The following is a 25512-nucleotide window of genomic DNA, read 5'->3' as shown; positions in this document are numbered from 1 at the left end:
TTATCTATTATGTCTATCCTTTTGATTTGATTGACTCTGCTCTGATATGTCGCATTTGGTTTTACTCTCTTCAAAAAAAGTAATAAGAACTGTGGGAGTAATAAAACCCAAAATGTGTAATTATTGTTGTACAAAAGAAAAGAAAAGAAAGTGCTCTAAAGGTTATAACTGCATATATGTTTAAGTGTATAAGATAGATAACCATATTACTGAGGTATTTTTTTTTTGGATCATTGAACAGAACTGTTTGCACTCTCACTGTTTGAAAGTCCACTTTATATGCATTAATTTGGTAACTTGAACAACTATTTCTAAGATGAGAATATGTAATCTATTAACTAGTGATTTCTTACTGTTTATTTTTTAAATTTTGTATTACTTGTACCCTTTTTCTGTTTTTTTTCTTTTTCTCCTTAAATAAAAAAAAAATGTAAGCAGCCCCATAAAAACTGATGCTGATGGTCACCATATGTGAAAACTTACGTCTTAATCAAGTATTTTTTTAAATTTAACCTTTGATAGATTTTTCTGGTCATAAATAACTTCCAGTATATATTATCCTCACTAATTCTAAGCTTCTGTAGTGAATTCATCATGCACATTACAAAAATGGTTGGAACTTTACAGAATAAGCCTCTTGACAATGAAATCTCAGAATGCTCATGAATAAAGAAAAAAAAAAAACAAAATGTGAATCTTCAGTGCAATATTTTAACAGCGGAGGATCTGATATTATTGAAACTTTGTAATAATTTGCATTAGATTTTGGATAACTGTCACCTCCAAAATGAATTCATGTTATTAACTATATCAATCCATCCTTCTCTTTCCTGTCTAGTGTTCCCTTGTCCATAATTGGGGGCCTGGATTAAGGTCAATAACATTTAATGCGATTTTTTGAGTGCACTGAGCATTTAAAGTGAGAAATTTACATACTCATTAATTTTTTAAAAAATTATGCCATAGTTACACATAGCTAAATAAAATAATATTAAAACCTTTAAAAATTATCAAAAATATCCAAAAGTTAAATGCAGAAGAAAATTTATGTTTATTCACTATTATTTTTATTTTAATCTATTTAAGTGTAAATGGAGAATCATGATTAAATGATGGTGACATAGTGCATAGTTATTTGTGAATATACTTCAAGAGCATACCTTTCCAGCAATAAAGGAAATAATATTAAAGTACTTGCCTCATCTTAGCTGAAAGATATAATCTGAAATAAAGTCATTCAAGGTTAGGGTTGGAGAAGTTATTGGTCAAAGATCAATAGTACAGGACTCAAAAGAGGTTTTCAAGAGCATTCCTCTACTCTAGATACAATTTTAGGCTACACTGAGCCCCACTGAGCACCCACAAATCTGAGGTTAGGCCAGAAATTGTTACTGAGACTATTTTAGTTAAACAGTGTTGCATGAATTTACAAGTTGCATTTGTAGGCCACAAATCTATTACTTATTTCACCAGAGCACATGAAGCCAGGAACTTTTGAATGACACACACATTTAAATATATTTATTCAAAACTACACATAAATTTCTTCTTTCCTGTGATTATTAATATTATAGAAAACGATAGCATTGTACAAAAACTATCTGCAAAGGCAAAAAATAAAACAAAAACCATTTGTGTTGACAATGTCTTATCTACTTCGGAAAAAATAGGTCGTGTCTTCATTTTGCTATGCTGTAATATTGCTTTGAAAAACATTTTATATCTAGAGAATTTTAAATATATACTTTACTTTCCATTTTAACCACAATTCAGTGAAGTTGATAGTCTTCACCTAATCTTAAATTTGAGAAAACTGAGTAAAATCATGAAAGAGTAAAAGAATGCAAAAGTGCTACAATTCTAATTCAAACTTTCTGATTACAAGTTTAGTGACCTCTTACTGCACTACTGTTTTTACTAGAGGTGGATACAATATGTCCTATTCATATTTGGATTATATGATGATAAAACATGTACGTGCATCATATAGATGTATATGCTATATACCTATATAACATATATGCATAAAAAGAATATAAAGATACTCATTTCTAATGCAAAAATATTCAATAACCATTAAACTAAAAATTTAAGTCCATATAGAAAAGAAAAGGATGAAAGAGTAAATCTGGAAGAAAAAGGTTGAGACAATTATTATTTAAATTACATATGGATGCATCAATGAAAAATGTGCTACAAATCCAGAAATAGCAAAATACATGAACTCCTTGAGCAAGGATCAGTTATGTTTTGGCCACTGCTATGGTCTCAATGTGGCCTCAAAATTTGTAAGTAGATATTTAAATAGCAGTGTCATAATACAGGATAAAGCCGTTAAAAGTGATTGAGTCATGAGGCTATTCCACACATGGGTAGACATAGAGAATTTACAAAAAGCCAGGAGAGACTGGATTCCCTCTTCTGCTCCTCTACTATGTGCAGACTTCGCATTCCTTCCATCAGGAGGATGCAGAAACAAGGCATCAACCACATCAAAAACAGGCAGATGATTGTCACCACCCAAAAAACCCTCTGGGGACTTGATCTTGGGAATCCAGACTCCCAAACTAGGAGAAGTCAATTTTTCATGTTTATGTCAATTTCTCATGTCCCCATCTATGGTATTATATTATAGAAAAATAAATGAACAAAGAAAAACAACAATTAAAATACCATTACACAGCCTTTATATAACATTGCTTCAAAGGATGAGATACAAAAGGGTACATAACTTCTAGCAACTATACAGAAGTACACAAAACAAATCGTATACACTATTCTTCTAAATGTGTCTGTTCCCATTGTTCTTTGCTTCTTGTGAATCTATGTTTATTTGCATATTTTTTAAAATGTTGCCTATTGTATCGTTACCTTTTAATTCCATTAATCATATTAAATTATTTTTTCAAATAATACAGGGTCTAAATCAGTGATTTTAAACTGAGGGCAGACCGCCTACATGAGATATTTGTCTTTATCAGGAGATGTTTTGATTGTCACAACTGGAGAGGGAAAATATATTCCAAATATAATAAAGGGTATGTATTTGAAAATTAGAATTAAAATAATTTTTTATATTTCTAAGAATTAACTAGGAATTTAATGTTAAAAAGTATAGTAAAGGTGGATTTCTAAAGAGTCTGGTTATTGCAAATATATTTTCTATAATGCCTGTAATTTTAATTTAAGCTAACATACATATATGTTTATGTATAATTACATGCACACACTGATACACACTGTCTCATAAATATGAAGTATGTGATAAATATTTGGCAATAGACTAATTGACTAGATAAATGATTAACAAAGACATTAAAAGATACATAAAATCCATGCTAGGGACTATAAATGATAACTGGAAGGATTTAGATTCACAGAATTAGCAATCTTTTGTAGAACATAATACGTCGAGCTGGAATCAGAGAAAATAGCTAAGAGAACATATTGTTGTTGATTATCAACCGTATGTTCTATGGAAAAAGGTACCATAGTATAGATATCAAATGCTCACTAATGGAAGAAACAGCTGTAAAAAGCAGATGATTCAAAGAGAAATGTTAAGACAGAATTCAAAAAATATATGAGTCAAAATAATAATAGTATGAAAGTTCTGGCAAAAATAGTGCTGTAGAAATTCAATAAATCATTCAAAACAGGTACTGTCAAATTATATAAAAACATGAGAATTCAGAGATAACAAAGAAAAACACACAATCTGTGAGAGGTTTAACTTGAGGAAACCTGTTTAATAAACAATACTGCACAAAGAAGTAGCTCCCATATATAGCTTCATTTACACAACCAAGACTAAAGACTAATGAAGTTATAAATGCAAAAAATTCATCTTGCATTTGCAAAAAGATTATTCTATGCATTGCTCTTCATATTCACTTACCACATTCTGAAAGATCTGTAATATGAGTTGTTCCTTTCAATACCAAAGGTGAGTTTTTCAGTGAATAATTTGCACATTTTCTCTTAGTCCCTGTTGCAACCAATTTCTGAAGGGCTGACAGTAGTTAAATGGGATCTCCAGGCCCAGAGAGTGGACCTCCTCTTAAACAACTGTGCAGTTTCTCATTTAGCAATAGCACGGAGCCAGGAAACGCCTCCTTCCTGCTGTAACATCTTATTCCACCCTAAATATTTAAATTTCTTTTCTAATATTCAAATCTTAGCTGGTCTGGCCTTTCTGGTCCCATCACTGATAAGAGTTTCCAGGACCAGCAAGAGACGACCACTAAAACAAAGTACTAAAAAAAGTAGAAGCATGAATGCCAGATCAAGAGAAAGAAGTATTTTAGGATAGGATTCTGGGTCAGCAGGTTAGAGCAGGAGTCAAATGTGGCCAGCAGTATCAGCCAGGTGAGTCAGCAGAGTACCATAAGTTTCTTATATCATACATTAGTACCTATTACCTTGATGTACTTTTATAAAACTGTGCCAACTAAAAGATCTTTTCTATCTATAATCTAGAAATTAATACCTTATTCAATATTTGTTTTCAAAGATAAATCTGTATAAATCAAAGCAAAATAATGACATCGTCGAAGACTCTGTGAGTAAATTAGAATATTTTTAATGTGGTACATTTTGGAGTTATGTTGAACATCTGACTAATTAAAGAGTCCCTGGATAACTAAATTCTGACTCACAGTTTACCAAATCATTTTCCTTAATTCCTGGGTACACAGATAGATTGCATTTCCTGGTCATTCTTTCCATTAGGTAGTTCTAATCAATGGAACTACGAAGTGATCAAATATCTAAGTCTCATACACAATCTTCTTCTTTCATTGATGGCTGGTTAGAGACGGAAGAGTAAGACCACAGTTTGGGGGACTCTGGGTTCCTGGGTTCCTATACATTGCTTGTCAGCAAATGTTTCCACAGAGAAGCACATTGTAAATATTTCACTCTAAGCCAGACATACATTTTACATTCTAACTACTCATCTCTGCCATGATAGCACAAAAGCAGCTGTACAATAGCACAGAAGCAAACACCATACCTGAGTTTCTAAAAAAAAATCTTTTAAAAAAATGGTCAAAAGCTAGATTTATGCTATGTTGGTTTGTCAACCCCTGATCATATGGGACCATTCAAAAAGTCAGAAATGTATTTTTCATGTCTTAACTCTCTAACATCTAGGGTTTAATCTATTATTGAAGGTAACATTAATACTACTGATATAAGTACAATGTCATCATGATAGTGGGTAAAATCTGCCTTACTGTATTTGATTATGGAAAATTGTGAACCTGTATACCTCAAGTTTTCAAAGTTTTATGCAAGAATTCATTGCAATATGGACATGCTAAAAAGAAAAAGCTTGTTTCATGAACTTCAGAGGCTTTCTTGAATGAACATTTTTTGCTCAGAAAATGGTAAATATTTGCCTTGGATTTCTCATCTGGTAATTCTTTTTCCTCCAGTAAGAACTGCAACACTTCTAAACAAATTATTCCATGATTTGCAATGGGGAAGTCCTGCCCTGTAACCAGTTAGGAAACTCTCCCACAGATATCAAATTTCTCTCCCCATCTCCCTGATTACTAATCCAAAGAAAAACACATTTCAAAGCAAAAATAAAGTCACAGTGATAACCGGGGAAGAGGAAGGGTTCCAAATGAAATTTGTCAAAGATTAATTCAGTACTCCTGGCAAGAATCCATAACCATCTTTATTTTCCTATCACATGACTTAGTATCCACAGAGTAAAGGGCAACTCTGCTTTTGAATACTGTTCATACAGAGTAACAAATCCAGGACCAGGGAGTTAGCTCAGTGGCATAAGGGTCTGCCTGGCAAGCACAAGGTCATGAGTTCAATCCCTCATTAAAAAAACAAAATAAAACAGAATAACAACTCCAGGGACAGAATGAGACTGACACAACAAGGATAAAGAAGAACTAGGCTAGAATTTAAGCACCACATCCCTGATTTCAGTCGCTGTATCTGTTTAACTGGAATATACTGAGTATAACATTCAGCTCATGGCAAATACTCAAAAAGTGTTAGGGATAATCATTAGATTTAAGTGCAATTTGTTGCCAAGTTTCCAAATTATCATTTCAACAAAACCACACATTTCTGCACAAGTAAAATGTATTTATTCTTTAAGACATAGAACTTTGTGATGGTAGACAACTCACACAGCTATCAAAATATCTAGTTTCTTTTACTAGACTTGTTTTTCTGTCACTGTTATGGAGCTTGACAGTTCAGTAAGCATTTGCTCTATCACACTCTCTTCTGTATTTTAGAATTTTTTTCCTTTTTCTGATTTTTACACATTTGATTTCATCATCATCTTTCTGGTTTATAGACTCAATCATGTCCTTTTGACACTTAGCATTTATTTGACTGGTGCACATTCCTATGGCTGAGGGAAAGTCCCCGACACGTACAATCTGAAGGACAAAAGATGTGTTTCGTCTCACATCTGTGAACTGCTGGCTCCATAACAGCAACATCACAGTGGAAGGGCACAGTGGAGCAAAGCTGCTCACTTTATGGCAGCGGGAAAGCAGAACACAGGGGAAGAGCTCCAGCAGGAGGCATGCCCTCCAAAATCATGCCCCCAGCAACCCACATCATTCACCCGTCCCCACCTCCTAACAACACATCCAGCTATGGACATCAGCAGGGTAATCCACTAATGAGCATAACACCTACGTGTTCTAGTCACCTCTCCAGAAGTGTCACAATCCCGTCAGGCTGACAATAACTGACTCAGCATTCTTTGCCTGTCCTATACTGAATCTAAACCTTCATATGGGCATTTGATGTCCATCTTTCAACTACCTTGAATCACTGCATCTCTCCTGTCACATTCTACATTCTAGAATTGGTGAATAATGTGTACCATTGTGAAAAACAACCAAACAAAAAACAGTATTTTTACCTTAGTAAATGTTATTCTCATATATATATATATATATATATATATATATATATATAGGCTATAATCAAATTTATTCTTGAGAATATGATTGAAATGTTATTTTCCCCATATATAGAAAAATAATCATTGCCACCTTTGTTATACTATGTAACACTGTTTCTGTGCTAAATACTAGATACCTTTATACTATTATAATACAGACAAGTAATAAATGTTGACTAATAACTATATGTGTATTCTGTTGACCTACAGATTTTATTCACTTTCTCTTTAAACTTTCATAATAAGCTAATCTAGTTTATATTGTGGTCTTCATTTTACAGATGAACAAAATGAGATTTAAGTTTCCAAGGTAATTTTGCTATTAAATATTGGAGTTTTCCAAACAACCATGGTGACTTGTAGATGCCAAGTATTGCAGAAATTATGAAGGCAAGAGGTAAACATAATCAAGAAGAGATGACTTTTTAGAGCCATTGGTGAACTCTAGTGAAATGAAAGGAAGCTGGTGATTAAAAAAATAAAACAAAAGCAAACTTTAGCATAATGGCAGCGAAAATTACCCACTCTTCAAAAAATCAAATGTCTCCAAATTTGTAAACACTGATTCTGTAAACTAAGAGAAAGAAAACTACTAGTTTTATTTTTACTATGACTTTAAGGGAAACATAATTGCAGTTAAAAGTTGGTTCCAAGTATGGCTTTTCAGTCTGGTTTGATTATGTTTTCCAGGCTATATTCCACAATATCTGGAATTATTTCTGCTTGTTAAAAATGGAGAATGTCATTGATATGTGTGTTGGGAAAAAAAGGTATTTCTATACATCTTATAATGCTTAGAACAGTCACTACTCTGGACCTCAACATAGAATTATCAAGTGTTAATATCATTGGCACCAAGATTGAAAAGTTCTTGTCTAACTATCCACTGGAGTGCTAGCATTTAAAAATGGAAGAGAAAAGAACAAAATCAGAATGGAAATAGGAAATAGATATTAAAAGATGCCATTATTCTTATGTTCTTTAACTTTTCAGATAACAGAGACTAAAGTGCAGAGACTTTACATGATTTATCTTTTAGAATATAGAAAAAGTTTAATGCAAATCTTTGAGCTCTTACAATCATGTCCTTTTTAGTATGTCGCTGAATAAAATGGGTTTAAAACTGACTATAAGTAATTGTTGATAATGTAAAAATATAGATACCAACATAGAAGGACTATTTTGCTAAGTAATAAATGGCCTATATTTTGATTTTATGTTGTCATAAGCAATATATTGAGCACTTTCTTTCTACGAAAAGAAAAAACGATGGCTATTATATTGGAAAGAAAGAGCATAATGTGTTTAACAAGCTGGCAATACTTATATACCCAGGGTGGATGCACAGAAGAAGAGTTTGTGTTTGCAATAAATTTAACACATAGAAATAATATAGAGATTTTTAATAACTTTGTAGTTTAAAGAATGGGATACACATCTTTAAAGATTTTATGAATCAAAAGCTAAAGTAACAGACAACAGTATCAGACTGTTATATTTCTGCCAGTTTTTACTCAAGGACAATATAAGTGTTATAATTACCAAACACTGAACTTTCTGCCAGGCCAGAAAGTGTTAAAACTGAACCATTATTACAAAATTTTTTGTAACATAGATAATACCAGGTGAAACAATTAAAACAGACATAAAAACATAACTTTGAAGGATGAAGTCAGAGTTATAGCTATAAAAAGCAATAATCATGTTCCTTTAGATACAAATAACTAAATGTGCAAGATCAGCAAAAACAGGCAAGGAAGGCAGAGTCATCCGGGGACCTGAGAGCTGACCTCTGCAGCTGTAGGTCTGCACAGCTCTGAAAAGGCTACCAGAGGAGCAAGACAACGGGAGTGCTAACTGTCCTCTGCAATCAGGCAACCTCTCCAAAAGGAAACAGCTGGAAGCCAGAGCCAGAGATATACTTTACTGACATCTGCTGCTATATTTCTATGGGGAGGTTCCTTTCATTTATTTCTGTTATTCATGTAATGCAGTAGAGTTCACATGTCAACTTAATTGTCTTCTCCTGATAATTCTTGGCATTTGGACACAACCGATGATTTATTTACAGTTTGCTAGCAATGTTAATTTAACACGTAAAGTAAGTCTCACAGTTTCATATAGAAAGCAAGTCCATCCCTAGTTCTCCTTCCCTCCCCTGGACACCAGCAGAATTCAGTATTGTAGCAGTTTATTTTCTAGGGTAAGTGTTTTGTATCTAAACAGCTTTACTCTGAGTCTCTATGCTACCCCACTATAACATGCAGATATTGTGAAGTAATTTAAGCTCTCTAGGCCTCAGTTTCTTTATCTGAAAAATGGATAAAGGCCTTTATCATTAGCCTATTATGAAGAGGGAATGAGTGATTTCAGGAATGGCCCATTACTCAGCATACAGTAAGTTTCTACAAACATCATTTAGTATTAAATCCTCCATAGCAATGCATTCTCCTATCTACCATTGCAAGTGTAATTTTGAGTCATTCTTAAATAACAAAGTCCCCATTGCATACTTAATGAAGTCTGTTCCCACTGATAATCTCTAAAATCTACCATATTTGACAGATATTATTGGTCCACTATAATAGTTTATTCAACAGGTTCTTAATTACAAACCTTGCCTTAAAAGAATAATTTTCCTCTCTGTACCTGAGTCCTATCTGCCCATTAAATTCCAACAACACCAAGTGTTTTCTGAATGTTCCATCCAAATAGAATTTCTCTCAGCCATGAAGATCATCCTCAATAGTAATACTATTTAGGTGATATAATTGTCTATATTAGTATTTGTATCTAATTATAGAATTCAGTAAATACTTTTGAGTATTTTGGGATTTCAAAGTGCTGGTTCTAGCCCTTTGAGTTGCTTCCCTTTCAACTCGAAAAGTAAAAAAGTGAATGAACATTCATATTACCATGGACATAAATACCAACTTTCTCAATTAGTCTGGCCATGTCCCAGTAGGATGCAAACTCGCTTCCCTCATACAATTCAGTAGAGTTCATGTGTCCTAAGTGCCATAGCAATTTGTTTATATTTTGACTTTTGAAATACATCTTCAAAATTTGGGTAGATTTGGAGGATAGTATGACACTTAGGAAATTAATGCCATTTTAGTCAGAAAGAAAGGGTATAAAGTGATAAATAAAAAGGACTTGTCTGACACACCTAGATTTAAATTCTACATTTTAATGTTATTTACTATCCATTTTTAATGAATGACTCCTGCTTTCTCTATGCCTCATTTATTTCTATGAGAATAAAATGAGAAACTCCCTACAAAATACAGGGCAGGTACTTGAAAATAATTGTTTTCTATAATAATATTTTAAAAAATAAACGTTGAGTTTTCACAGGTAACCCGACAGGAAAGCCTGGGTGGGCACAAGTGTGGAGAGTGGATACAGCACAGGTGTGAAGAGCTGCAGGTCAAGCAGGAGTTGGGAAATACAGGAGAAGGGAATATTCTCAGTGGTCGGCATGGCCAAGAACTGTCACGAAAAGGGGTATCGGAGGTGCATATGTTTGCTGGGCTATGAAAACACAGATCATCTTTCGTAACCTTAAACTACTGATTCTTATGTAGAGGTCCAAATCAAAGCAACTTCTTCCATCTCATCTGGGAGAATGTTCAGGAAGAATGAAAAAGCAAATGTATATAAGTTTAAAGATGAGAAAAGTCAAGATAAGAAATCAGAATAAGATAGAGCTCAGTAAAACACAAGCCCTTGACATATTATGACGCATTTTTCAATGATATGCAACCTGGAACTAAGAATTGGTGTCTACTGTGGGCAGTTAAACTGAGAAGTGTGAAGAACCAGAGACACTCAAGAAATAGACATATGGGACCTGACAGGTAGTTAGGGGAATGGGAAGAAGAGGAGATGGCAACAATAGGGGTTAGAATGTTTATGTGAAGAAACTCTAAGACATGAGAAATAACGACGGTGTTCAGATTCATCAGCATGGTGACTGTGTTGGATGGATAGTTGTGAAAATACACAGAAGACATGAGAAAGCATCAAGTACCAAAAGATGGGAATGCGTCTGAAAGGGATAAATACAAGAAATAAAAACTCTAGTTTCTAGCAACATATGGGATATAAGATGACAATGTATATCATCAGGTGTCAGCCAGGGAATTCAACATTAGATGACTGCAATGATGGCCCTAATGATAAACCAGGGCAGGATAGGAAATGATGGAGTGAAGATACATTCTGGCACTGTCATATACAATACAGGGTTTAAATGGTCTGAGAATAAAGTGAAAAACTAGACCTGAAGACTGAGACGATGACACAGTACTCCATGGAAATATTTTTTAATGAAGGCAATTTATTGTAGGTACTATCTATGGTCTATTTTACCTTAGACATAGAACCAATAATTGTTACCTGGGCACATAGCTGTCTATAGTAAACAATGCATCTTCTAGTCTCTATTGTAGTTAGGTATAAGATCTTCAAACTTTAGGGAGGTTGATAAAATGTCAAAATATTTAATGGTATAGAATGTATCATTTTTAATTGAGTGAAAGTCATTGATCTACTGGAAATTGAGAGGTGGAAGTCCCAAGTGGATAATGGTGGGTGAAACAAAAACAAACAAAACAAAACAAAACTTGGCTCCAGGACAATTTCCTGAAGTAAAGCATTTAGCCATTCATGTTTATCTCCAGGGTTAAAAACATGGCTTTTTTGTTATGTCGAGTTTTCTATTTTTGTAGCCCATCTAAGTCTCTCTAACTACCTTGATAATTTTTACTATTCTCCTCACTTCTGTTACATTTGCCCAAAGATTTTTTAAAAATCTCTAACAAGAGTTCATTTTAACATTCAGAAGTATTCTGAAATGCTGAGCAGGCATTCTTTACATTTGTTGGAAAAGTGTTTAATCTGATAAGTGGCATGGTAAAAGAAAAAGATTTATATTTAAATATAAATCTGTGCTTGCCACAGTGATATTGGGATACTGGATGTTTGACTGATGTTTGTTAACCAAAGCGATCAACAAAATGCTGTTGAAAATAGTACCCTTGGTGGTCAAATCTTAAGCTAAGGCCATTTTGCTAAGTGGAAGTCTGACTAAACCTACGGAAATGACAACCATATCCACCAGTGAAAATGGATCTCTCTATTCTTTCCATTGAATTCAGCAGACGAGTCATTATGGGTACAAAGAACATTAGAATACCATTGGAGGGTGCTCATGTTTAATTATTTGCAGAAAGCTAATGTTTTAAACGTTTTGTTGCTAATTTATGCTTCCTTGCTTTGCTCACATTGGACTGACAATTATAACTATAATCATATTTACTGTTAACTGCATTTCTTAATTACATAAACTTTGTTAGAGTTAGAGCTTTTAAAAACCATCTGTTTCAAACCCCTTTTTAATAAATGAAATGGCTCAAAAGGAAGAAAAGACCTTAACTTAACTCTTAACTCTTTCTCCGAATTAATTTCATGTCCATTGATCCATTCATCCTCGTATTCACTCATTACTTTAGTATTTAATTTTTATTAAGTGTAAAGTCTTAGTGGAAGCAATCAGAGCACAGAGTAAGATATGGAGCCTATCTTCTATATATTTTCAAAATAGTAGGTAGAGAAGACATTACTCATGTAATTAAAATATGCAATTATAAATATTGGTAGTAGACATATTTCTGTAGACAAAAATCATTTTAAAAAGAGAGAGAGACAGCAAAGACTTTATGAACAAAGTTGCCCTTAACTTGAAACTTAAAGATTTGGACAGGTAAAGATCAAATAAGAAATTCAAGTGGAATGGGATTTCTATTGTACTTATAGAGTTAATTTCTTTATGTGTAGATTTTTCCCCACTTAAAGTATTTTTAACTTACACTTGAAAAGGCAAGTAAAATCAAAACATTTCCTCAAGAAGCTGGAGTAAGAATGGCAACATCACAGTTAATGCCTCATTAAAAAATGATGCATATCAAAGTATAAAAGGAGCCCAGGAAAGCCCTTAGCTGCAGGGAAGCCTGGCACTTTGCATCTGGAGAAAGCAATGGTATTATGCTCAGCAATAAACTATGAGCTCATGCTCACAGACTATTGTATAGTAAATGCCTGAAGATGTCAGTAATAACTAAACCAGGAGGGTTTCAATTTATATGTGAAAATCCAGACAAATGTGCGGTGTTAAGAAAAATATTTACTTTCCTTCATATAACAATGAATTGAGCGCTCGGGGATACAAATACACACAAATTCTTTCAAATGACTTTTAGAGAAAAGTCAGTAAAATTTTTATACTTTAATCTCTTTTTGCATGATATATGTGTGTATATATATACATGCACACACACATATACATATATAATGTGTATATTATATATGACTAGGTCCATTTTTCCTCACATTTGTGACTCATTAATGTTATCAGTGATAGAATATTATCTAGCACTAACTATATCAATAATTAATTAAGTACTTTACCAATGAGTAACATTAAGGAATTATAGTATATGCTTTTCATAGAATTTTGTTCATGACTTTTGTCACTAAAAAAGTATGTTTTTATAAGACACATGTCCAGGTTTTCAATTATTTTATCTCCTACTCTTTTACACTTACGTCTGTCTATTAGTCCCCATTTCACAACATGCTCTGTGGTCCACCTAAAAGGAAATTTGCATTTTAGCTATGTAAGTCTGCAGCACTAACCTTGCTGTCTTCTTTCTCCTTGGCTTTTCCTTGGAGGGATTTCTTCTCTCCAAATTCACAGGTTGATTTTAATGCAAGCTGACAAGAAAGCATTGAGCTCTCTGCCTCAGCAAGTTCCAAAGGTCCTGAAGAATAATGCTCCAATGCAGTCGTGCCAAGACTTGGTATCAGAAGAGCAGTGTGAAGAGGCTTTGACCCAACAGCTGGCTGCCTCAGTTTTGAGGCAACCCCAAGTACAGGCATGGCTTCTATAAAAGTGCCTTTTTGCTGCCAAAGAAAATGCTTCTAACCTCAGTCTGGTAGACTCCAACTTTAGTATTTCCAGAACAAATACTTTAAACAAAACTAGCAGTCATTCTGATTTAAAAAAAAAAAAAAAAAAAAAGCTAATAATATAACTTTCAGGAAGAAGTAAAACTTCATCTTCTGTTAAGTATCTTTTTTTCTTGCAGGCAAGGATGCTCTCTTACCACCATTCTCTCTCTCTCTCTCTCTCTCTCTCTCTCTCTCTCTCTCTCTCTCTCTCGTCCTCCTCCTCCTCGTCGTCCTCCTCCTCCTCCTCCTCCTCCTCTCCCTCCTCTCTTTCTCCTCCCCCCACTTTCCTCCCTCTCTCCTTCCCTCCCTCCCCTTTTCTTTTATTCTGTGACTCAGTGTCTATGGAATACTAAATACTCCTCTAGGGAGTAATCTTTCTGCAAGGTAAATGTTACAAAACTCCTTCCTTAGGATTAAACAGTTCCAATTTTGCCTTTTCTTCTCACTACTGTAGTCTGGACTCTGAGCTTTGAGAGTAAATAAAGAAAACAACAAAAGGAAAAGCCTCCAATTCAAGCGTCAAAGAAGCCAAAAGATCACAATAGTGTAAGGACAGAAGTTCTTCCTGACTTCAGAAATAACCAGCCTGTATGCTCTTTTTAAAGAAAATCATATTTCCCCCAATTTTAAAAAAAAATAGAAAAAGAATGGACACGTTAATGGCCAAAACAAACAGCTGTTGGAAGAACTTTTAGCCCGGAAACAATTTCAGCAATGAAGCTGTTTGTCTGATTTCCAGCTATTTTTCACTACTGACAGCCCAGAGCTGTGGTATTCATTCTGTTTCATCCCATGAAATGAGGTTAAATTCATGCAATAGTAACTAGAAAGCTAAAGCAAATAAGTTATTCAGGAGACCATGCCGTCTAGCTTAGGAAATACAGTAAACAGTAATCAAGGCTCTAAATATATTATTATTCTTAAATGTTATAATGATGATAAAAATATTCCAAGCTAATATTTACATAGAACAGACCTCATGGAAGTTCTAGAGTAATCATATAAGTACTATCGCATGCAAGCACTGCAGTAATTCAAAAGTGTAGGTACAATTGTCTTCTCATTTCCAAAGAATGATTTTGATTCAGATACGCTGAACAAGGTAAACTCTGCAGCAAGTGGGGATTTTTCACTTTAATAACTATTTTTAAAAGTAATTTAAAATGGCATTACTACTCAAGATAGTAATTCAATTTAAAATTCTAAGCTTCTAAAATGTGCATATATACATTCAATGACAATAAATGTTTATCCCATTCATAAAATATTTTACTTTAGCATGCTCCATTTCTTGTAAAAGCACATCAGGAGCTAATTTTTAAACTAACATTTGATGCATATGAATTATATCCTGAAAATTTTTGCACAGAGAAAAATGAAAACAGAAAAATATTTTCTTAGTAATATCAAATATGGGTTATAGTATTGAGAGTTTAATAGCAACTTCCTCTCTAACAGTAGTTTTGTTTCATATGTTTGTTTCTACCTAAGAATTACACAAGATAAATTTACTCATGGTTTTAATCTATTTAGAAAATCAATAATACAATCATCAAATATCATCAGAATTAGCAAAAGTACAACCAAAGTTCCTAGAAAAATCATTGGATCTTAATATAAATACACAATAAATTTTGCCAATTATCAAAATCATGATCATTAATACAGAAGATGTCTTGTAGTAAAGGAATGATATTCTTTGGCCTACTATTTATAACTCTATACACTATTACATACCTTTATGTAATGAGACATAATTTATAGATGAATGAGCCAGTAACTATGGTAAATATATGTGTTTTTGCTCATGCAGTATAAAAGAAATTCTAGTTCAAATTATTAATTTTGCAGACATTTTGAAAAGCAGCCAGAGAGCTTTCCACAATGGGATAATAAGAAACAAATATAATGCTAGTGGTGATAGAGAAAGGAAATGATTTCTGTGAAGAAATCACTTTGAAATTTATAAAATGTTCAACACAATATAACTTGAACACTAATATATTGTTTCTAAAATGAGGGTCCAATCATACACTCACATCCTCACACTGCTAATAAAATATCATAGCTAAAAACAAATATGATTTGCAAGAGAAATGGATTCTAAGAAGACCATTCAAAACACAGGTTATTTGGGGAGTGGGTCACTAGCAAAAATAGCATTGGTACTTTGGAAGACACTTTGGACCACCCAAGAGTGTGGCCAGTTCAGATTTTTTTTTTAATGAGTACAAATGTTCTTGATACTTTAATAAGAAATGGTAGAAAAATGCAGGTAAAAAGCGAACTGTGAGACACTGGGCTTGCTGTTTATCTGGAGAGAGGATCAGTGCAATGTGCAAATATATAAAAACTGCTCAAAACCAGAGGTGAGGCCATGATGAATGAGCACCAGCTACAGGTACTACTTTTATTTTAATTTCTTTAAAGCTGAACCCAAAGAGTTTCTTTTGATTATAGAACATTAAAGCTGAGGGCCTTTTTTCCCAGCCCAAGACTGTACTTTAATTCTACTTTTGACTATTTTGTCTCCCTTTGCTTAGAATAAATCACCCTAATGACAGATATGGCTTCATGTAAAGCTATATATTTTTTACCTTATTCCAAAGTAGTTGACTTCTTACCAAATGCAAATGAGCAATTAAAATATTTATATTTTACAAACATATCAGAGCAGAAAATACTGTAGTACTCATAATGTTTAAAAAATTTTTAAAGTTCCTGGTCAATAAGACAGTTTTTCACATTGAAATGACTTTAGTATATTGTCTAATACAATTTAATTATGAATTTAAAACAGAGTTGAAATTATAACCACTATCAACCATGCAATATCCTTGCAGTAGCTTTTGCCAACAAGAATACCAACAAATGAACTTACAGAAAATTCACTGTGTATCTGGTGCTGTCTTCTCATATCATCCTAAAAGAACCATTTTGAGGACTAGAAGACAGTCAGCAAGCATTTAAGTAATAACTTTAAGGTCATAGTTATTATGCACTGTATAATAGCAATGTTTGAAATACATAGCCTACTGGCTTCATCCTGAATCCATAGTAAGAATCACAACGCAGAGGTCTGGGAATCATACTTACATGAACTGATTCTCTTACATACTAGAATCCAAGATCCATACCTTATAAAATATGAAGTCTGATAATTCAGAGAACAGCTACCTAAAATGAACCCGTGATCAAACACCTGTTCCCTTAGCTAATAGCTGTTTGAATTTGAATACACAGATCAGAGTAAAAGGAAAGAGAATATCAAATACTAACAAAGGTAGACTTTTAAGTAAGAAATATTAACATGTACAAAAAGGATTCACCACATTAAGAGTAAGCAATCCTAAAATTATATGACTTCAATGATAAATCTCCAAAATATACAAAGCAAAATCTGACAATATTGATAAAAGACAGCGTAGAGACGACTAAATGGTGCTAAAAACTGTGAAGAGTGTGAACTTATCCTCTGCTTGCAACCTGAAAGACACACTGGCACATGTTCGTGGATACTGGCAGATGGCATTAGACCCCTACATCACATACTGCGGACATTTTATTATTCATAGCAACAATTGCGGCGGGAATACCATCATTTTTGTGATAGCTCCCCAAGACCCAGGTTATACAACATAATGTAACAAGGACCAGTTGTGACAGCTCGCACACTTGTTTAAAATACAGAAAAGGAACCTTGAGGGTAAAAAAGAAAAAGTCTTTTAGAACAGTTACAAACAAACCTCTTTTACCTTTTTTGCAAGACATATGCATCTGCTTCATTATATTGGACAGCAAGCCATGCTTTACTCCAAAAAGAAATAGTATCTCTATTTTCATGTTCTTTCTTATGTCCCTGTGTCTCTGTTTTCACACACTAACTTCTACACTTATAAAATTGTATTTTCTGTCAATTATCTTTTAAAAAGAGAAATGATTAAAAATGAGCTTAATTCATAAAATTTCCTTTTCTTTTGCTAAGCTTTCTTTTGTCCAAGTGCACATTTCCACCGAGAATTATTTTCCTTTTCCCTAAGTCACTTTCTACAGCAACTCTTTTATTTTACATTTGCCAGTGGTTAAGTGGCTCAGGTTTTGTTTGAGTGGAAAAGAGTTTGTCTGACATTCAGTTTTGAGAGGAAATTTTCTAGGTATAGAATTGTAAATTAATAATTTTTCTTCCTTAGTAAAGATTTTTAGTTATTGTTTTTCACTTGTATAGTTTTGAGAAATGTATTGAAGGGCTGATACTTGTCCATCTCTGTGCTGGCTATTTCATCTAATTCCTCTTAATATTTTCTAAGACTCATTTGCATAGCAAATAAAATATATTTTTCTTTGTGTTTTGAGCCCACTGGTCTCCTCTGTATTTTTATCACATTTGAATACCTTTAGACACTATTTCCTAAAATATTAAATATTATCTGCATCCCACATTTTTCGGAACCTCCCATTACACATTTGTTGGGCCATCCAATCTATATCAGACATCACCAGTTAGTTCCCTACTTTTTTTGCTTCATTTTGCTTTCAATTAACTTCTATCATTTTTTCAAGTCCACTAACTTTCAATTTCATACTGTTTAATACTTTGTGTCTTTCATAATTTCCTCATCATATTTATGATTTATTCTACCTTCTTAAATATATAAAGTGTCCCTATAACTCTTTTAATACCTATATCTTGTAATTTGTCATCTCTGATACTGTGAAATATATTTCTATGGATATTTTCCCTCCTGAGTAGGAGTCATGTATTATACATGCCTGTTAAACTTTTACTGGGTAGTAGGCATTTTGAATTTATAACCTATTAAATAATGGATGTAGAATAGTGTGGTAATTAATAATGGCCTACAATTACGCTGCTTTTGAGATTTTCTTTTAACCTATATTAAGGAATGTTTAGGTTTTGTTCAGAGTTAATTTGCACCTCTTATAAAGAAATATGCTTTTGTGGCAAACTCAGTTTGAGTTCTCCACTCCCACCCTGCAATCTGGATACAGATGTTAAGAAGATTGCAAAATCATAGACTTCCTCTGTGATTGCTTTTCTTTTGAGTACCATAAACTTGTTGATGTATATTGTCTAGTTGCTGAGTGATATTGCTTTAAGACGTTTGCTTAGTTTCAAGTGCTTAAGGGTTGAGAAATACTCTTATTAGCAAATAATATTTACAAGGATAAAGAAAAAGTCAGATTTTAATTGCTTCCTCCAAATCATCTTTCAAACACATTGAATGTTATTAGTTTCACATTAGACTTCAAAAGCCTACATTTTTAAATTATCTTTCATCCATATAACAACTTTCCTTAAACTTTAGATAAAAATAATTTGCACTAATAGATGATAAAATGATTGAGTTGATTTGTCTTCATATTCAATGAATAAATTTAGTTATAAAAATAAAGCAAGATATAGTGAATACAGAATTAAAAGTATTCCTCAGACCATGCTTAAAACACTTAAAACTCTAAGATCTGTTTTAGAATCTTTCTTTCAAAACTCCCACTGCCATAATTTGTTTCAGACACATGGGAAAAATATGATGCATGGAGAAGTACTAGGTTTATAATATTTTGAAGGGTAAATAATATAAAATGTGTCTTTTTGTAGTACTGAAGAGGAGAAAGGAAGATGTGGTATCTGGCTAAACATAGTAGGTAAAGAATATAACGGTTATAAAAATAAAACAGTTAATGGATTTTTGCAAAGGTATACAATGTCCACTAAAGTTAGGATGATCTCAGCAAAGGTGGAAAGTATACATTCTCCATGATACACATTTATCATCTTATAGGTTCCTTATAATATGCTGATAGAGTAAAGTGAGAAAATAAAACTAACTAAATACAGACTTTTCAACCATAAATACAATGAACCGCAAATGTAGAATACTTTGGGAGAAAGTTAACTTTCTCCCACACAGTACATCAATATCTAGAGTAAAAATATACATGTATCTAGATAGATGATAATTAATTGTTTGAAAAAAAGCATAATTATTTGGATAGTCATGCTACATAAATTTCAGTAAATAAATCTCAGTAATAAAACAGTAGACTTATGAATCTGGATGAATGCTCAAAAAGACTTGCAAAATTAAAAATACTTAAATTCAAAAGGTCTATTCTTGTTAGCATACATATACATAAATATGTTTTGTTTTAAAGTACAGAAAATCTCTTTAATTCAAGGTTTGACATTTTAGTCTTGAAAAATGTTATCAAATAATTTTAGATGGAACAAAATGTAAAAACACAATTCTATAAGGTTAATCTTTGTACCAAGCTTCCTTCATTAATTTTGTTTTTTATTATTTTTGAAAATCATATAAATTATAACTAAACAAAAAGATACATTAAAATACAATCATTTGAAGATCTCAATAAAAATAATGTCTGTGAAGGTATAAGTTATCGCTGTGAATGCTCTGCAGGCCTATTGTTTCCCATCTCAGCATCGTAAGACCTAATTTATTTTCACTGCTCCCACTCTTTCTGAGTCTAATTTCAGGTATCTTGAGAGCATATCAAGTTTCTTTCAATAATCAGAAAATATTTTATTTATTTATTTATTTTGCTACTGGGACCTGAACCTAAGACCTTACATTTGCCAGGCAGACACTGTTCCACTGAGCTACAAACCCAGCCCTAGAAAACACTTGTAGAAAGTTTTATTTTAAATTTTTATTCATCTTGAAATTTTAACACGAAATTAGCCTACATTTTAACCCTCATCTGAGTTAAGTTAATTGCTGTGACTACAAGATACCAAGTTTATCTCCAGAAAAGTTTCTAAATTTCAGATATAACCTAAAAACTGACCCTCTTCTTTATAGATCATCTTAAAAAGCCTCTCGACTCAATAATTAGAAAAGTTTGTGACATTTACTAGAACTCCAGAGATATTTCAAAGCACCTATTTGAGTGTGTGTGTGTGTGTGTGAGAGAGAGAGAGAGAGAGAGAGAGAGAGAGAGAGAGAGAGAGAGAGAAATGAGAGAGAAAGAGAAAAACAGCTGGAGAAAGAGAAGAGAACAAGAAGTCTATTATTCCACCTGTGACGACATGAAGCTCAAATCAGAAATGAGGACGTCTGATGATGAAGACAGAACTGATGTGTACTCTTTTTCTGAGAATTTCATTCAATATTTGGTCCATCCTTTCAACATTTAAATAGAATATAATTAGGCAGGATTAGGAAGCGTGGGTAGCAGTAAGCAGTTAGGAAGCAACACAGTCCCCTAAGTGTTCTGAATGTCTACTTATTCAATGGATGAAAGTGGTAACTCCGGACCAACGCTCGCAGCTGTACTGCTCTTTGTCTCTAGTGGGGAAGCATGCAACCTTCCCAGCTGTGTGCAGCAGCCCTTTTCTCAACAGCCCAGATATAAAATAAATATTTGTTTTACATCAGATACTGCAAGCTGTTTTAAATGTGTTTTCCACTCCCAATTTCATTTTGAAATTTAATTTCCGATGCAGCAGTACTATGAGACATCGTCATGTGGGCTCTTGTCCTCCTGAGTAAGATTAGGTCTGCTTATTAAAACACATCATTAATTGTGCCCACTTCTCTCTTTCCAATTTCAAAAATCCGAGTTCTTCATAGACACCAATGCCTTGATCTTCGAATTTTCAATCTGTAACACAGTAACGCTTAGCTTCTGTTTTTATAAATAAGTCTGTAATATTCTGTTACAACAGCACAAAGATAAGCATCTAGTCCATTAGATTTAAAAATCGATCGAAAATTTAAGTTTCCATTGCATAATTTAAAGCCTCAGTGAACACTTAAAACCTCCTTTGTCCTTTTTGTTTTTTCTAACCAGAAGTGTTGTTTGCGTATTTCCTCTTACTAATTATCATTCACCTGAGTAATCACCATCAATTTTCTTTGCCCAATCTATTTTCCTACTAGTGTTGATCTCCAGATATAACATTTCTGTAAAATTATCAGCATCTGAAGAATTTCTCCATGAAATTTCTTGAAATGGTTCATTTTGAAATGGAAAGTATCAGTAACTGTTGCCTAACTTTTATAGATCCTTGATGGATTGCTTTTATGAACAATACGCATGGTACCTGTGGTGCTCTAAAACACCTCTTCTCTGTTTTAAATGTTTAAATCATGAAAGCAGATAAATGGAAAAGCATAACACTGAAAAAGCACAAGAGATTTCTGTAAATATCACTTTTCATTGTGATTTGCTTCTGGTTTTTTTGTTGTGGTTGTTATTGCTGTTTGGCTCTGGGGACTCCCCACTGTGTGCACTGAGCTACATTCCCAAACCTTTAATTTTTTGTTTTGTTTTGTTTTTGCAGGGGAAGTTTGTTTGTTCGTTTGTTTGTTTTTTGAGGCCAATATACATTTAAGTTGCAAAATTTGCCAGGCAAAGCCCAAATTTTTATCCTAATGTGTCAGTCTTTCAAAGTGCTAAGAACATACGCACCTGCCAAAACACCTGACTCACTTAGGACTTTTAAAAAATCATGATTCATGTGACACATATTTGAGGAGTTTCTGATTTTTAGCAAAATTGAAAATCTAAGCTAAATCTAAGCTGCTTTGTTTTCTTCTTTCCCTACATTTATTTACCCACAAGGTTTCCCTAAATATTTTCACAAATACTCTCCTTTTTATCCCTCCCAAAATTCTTGCACAAAATGGATTAGATTTAGTAAGTAGGGTAAGAATGACAATGGAAAACATGATTAAGTCATGCATCTAAAATTTTACTAGAGCTATTACAAATCGTGCTAGTGTAAACACAACTGAAAGAGTAACAATATCCCTGGTGTACAGTAGATACCGTGATAATGAAAAGCAAAGAATGTGCTCAAAAGGAAAGAACAACTCGGGCAGGGGAAAGGGGCGGAGGAAGATGGGGAAAGTTTATATGTATGAGGTAGACATATGCAAAAAGATAACTGTGCTACTAATCTCTGTTGGTTCATCCAAAAGAAGTGTGTCCTTTCACTGTTTGACTGCTCGATCACTTTTTCATGCCTAAATCTTTTAACCTGAACAACTACTTCTAAGATAATAATATGGGATATATTAGTGTTGATTTCCTACTATTTTTTGAAATTTTGTATCATTTCTATGTTTTTTATGTTTTACTCTTTAAAATAAAAAATAATTATAGTTTTGTTTATGTTCTAGTTGTATTCTAAATAAACTGTAAAGATTTTACTAACTTAAACATAATAAAAGTTAAGAAAAACTTGCTGATAGCTTTCCATTAAGTAGATGGCAATAAGCAATATTTTATTTTAAAGAAGAATTTTAATACTTATTAACATCAGTTTAAAATTCTCATTATAAGTCAACTCTTCCACTTTTAGAATGAGTAGCATATTTATACAATAATTGGCTAGTCTGTAGTTCATGCCTAAAGAAAAAAATGAGAAAAATGAGCTGGAACACAAAAGAGTCAAAGTACAGTTTCTATTGGTCTCACTAAAAAATTCCTAGGAACATCTATTTCCACTGTGAGTTTTTATTTAATGGAGTACTATTCAGCTATAGAGAAGGATATACTTGGGGCTTTCATAGGTAAATAGATTCAACTAAAGACCAGACTCACAAGTGAAATAAATAAAACTAGCATGTGTAAGCATCATCTTGCTCTCTAGTATAAGAAACTAAAAAGAAACTAAATAATATACAAAATCTGGAAGAGGTACTGATAAAGGGAAAACACTGCTCACATGGAAAGAACTGGAAGGGGGGAAGGAGAAATGAAGAAATGGACAAGAAAAGGGAAAGGGAGAGGGGGAGAGAGAAAGAAAGAAAGAAAAAGAAAAAAAGAAAGAGAGAGAGAGAAAGAAAGAAAGAAAGAAAGAAAGAAAGAAAGAAAGAAAGAGAAAGAGGAAGAAAGAAAGAAAGAAAGAAAGAAAGAAAGAAACAAAGAAAGAAACAACCAACGGATGGAAGAAAGGAAGGTAACATAGTTGTACTACAAAATTGTTTAGTTCGTTGAAAAGATTGGTTTGTGCTTACATAAGTTGATTAACTTCGCACACCTATATCTTGTAATCTAAGCAACTACTTTGGAGACAACAATATGCAACACACTAACCATTGTTAATTACTTATTATCCTGCTTTGAAACTCTGTATCATTGTTTGTTTTTCACTTTTCTCTCTTTGAAATATAAAAATAACATAGACTAACATATATTTAAACTTGCTGAACTGTCATTCATGAGTGTAACACGTTATGCACGAAACTGTAACACTGCATGTCATTACACAGCTAGGAAACGGAGCTTCCTGACAACTTTTAAAATTCTGATTTTTTTCATGAACTGAATTTGATGTACAGTAAATACCTTGCTTTTGATATTGTTCATCATAAGGGAAGTAAAATCCCGCTCATAAATTTCTCTGTCTGTAAAACAGAAGTTCTTTTTTGTCCCCCAATGCAGGTAGGATAAACAGTATGCTGCTATTTCAAAGAAAGAGACACTATAGTAGTTACTGTTAATTATGAGTTGTCTTGTGTAAAATGCTGTTACTTGCATTGTTCTAATCTTATCTGCTTTGTTATGTCTTCTTTTGTCTTAATCTCTTTAAAATAAAACAAAAAATTTAAAAAAGCATAAAGACTAATATATTGTTTCTTGTCTCCTACTCAGCAGTTTCTGATGGAGTCCATAAAATTTTAACCTGGATTCTTCTAAATGCAATTATCTAGTCCAGACTTTTCTAACAAAAGCATTAAATATTACATGTAGTCATTGAAAACAAAGGATGTTAACAATCAAAGGCTTAGTTCCTGGAAAGCCACCGCCAACTTCCCACACTTTCTGACAGAAAACAGGCAAACAAAACAAAAGAAAACAAAACAAAAGAACTTTGAACAAACATAAATGGAAAGTTTCATAATTATAAAGGGATGGGAGGGACTCTTCTCCCTTAAAGCCAATTTTTCTGTTTCCTTTTACACAGTGAAATGCCTCGTTAAAGACTATATCATTTTCATAGAACAGTTTTAAAGTTCATGCCTGAAAGTATGTACGTTCTAGAGATTTTATTTCTGAAATATTTTCTGCAATAGTATTTTTGAATTTCCCACTGTACACATCTCAAACTCTCATAAAACAAAGTGTATGGGATTTCTCTGACAATACCATTAGGGAAAACAATTGCAATTTAATAGTCTACTGAGATTATTTAAATTTTTAAACCTCCATTTTTCTTATATTATTTTTGTTTATGTTAATCATAAAGAGATTCTTACCTTTATTTCTTCCTTTGGGACTCATAAACAAGCCTATTTTCTACATATATTTATAATCATCAGTCCCAGTTTCTAATTCACTGGCTTTTTCTCTCTAATCTCAGAAACATTATCTTAGTAGTTAAAAGTTAATAGTATGAGGAGCATGAGACATATATAGACTCTACATATTTTTATACTATATATATTTTATATAGTTTTCTTGCTATTGGAAGAATTACAGAAAAATATGTACCTATGCGGAGATATGCCTAAATGTATCTAATTTAAGTTATTTAGCCTAATTTACCTTTT

General features: G+C 32.9%; 1 protein-coding gene across 6 annotated transcripts in view; it reads right to left on the bottom strand.

Annotated features, from left to right (window-relative positions):
• Window positions 1-25512, bottom strand: part of Nav3 (neuron navigator 3) — a 747442-nt gene that overhangs the window by 317139 nt on the left and 404791 nt on the right. Inside the window, exon 1 of one of the 6 annotated variants that reach the window (XM_063255186.1) lies at window positions 13652-14035. The exons of 3 other annotated variants lie outside the window; for them this stretch is intronic. In XM_063255186.1, the coding sequence (XP_063111256.1) occupies window positions 13652-13894 (243 nt within the window). In that variant the 5' untranslated portion in view covers window positions 13895-14035. Of the gene's footprint in view, window positions 1-3898; window positions 4066-13651; window positions 14036-25512 lie in introns of those variants that run through there. 2 more of the 6 variants (XM_063255187.1, XM_063255192.1) reach the window with 2 other exon arrangements.

Source organism: Cavia porcellus, unplaced genomic scaffold (assembly GCF_034190915.1).
Source record: "Cavia porcellus strain 051 isolate PalLab524CR breed Dunkin Hartley unplaced genomic scaffold, mCavPor4.1 scaffold_8, whole genome shotgun sequence".
Lineage (NCBI taxonomy): Eukaryota > Metazoa > Chordata > Mammalia > Rodentia > Caviidae > Cavia > Cavia porcellus.
Note: the sequence above shows the minus strand (reverse complement) of the source record. Positions and strands in the feature narration are given on the sequence as shown.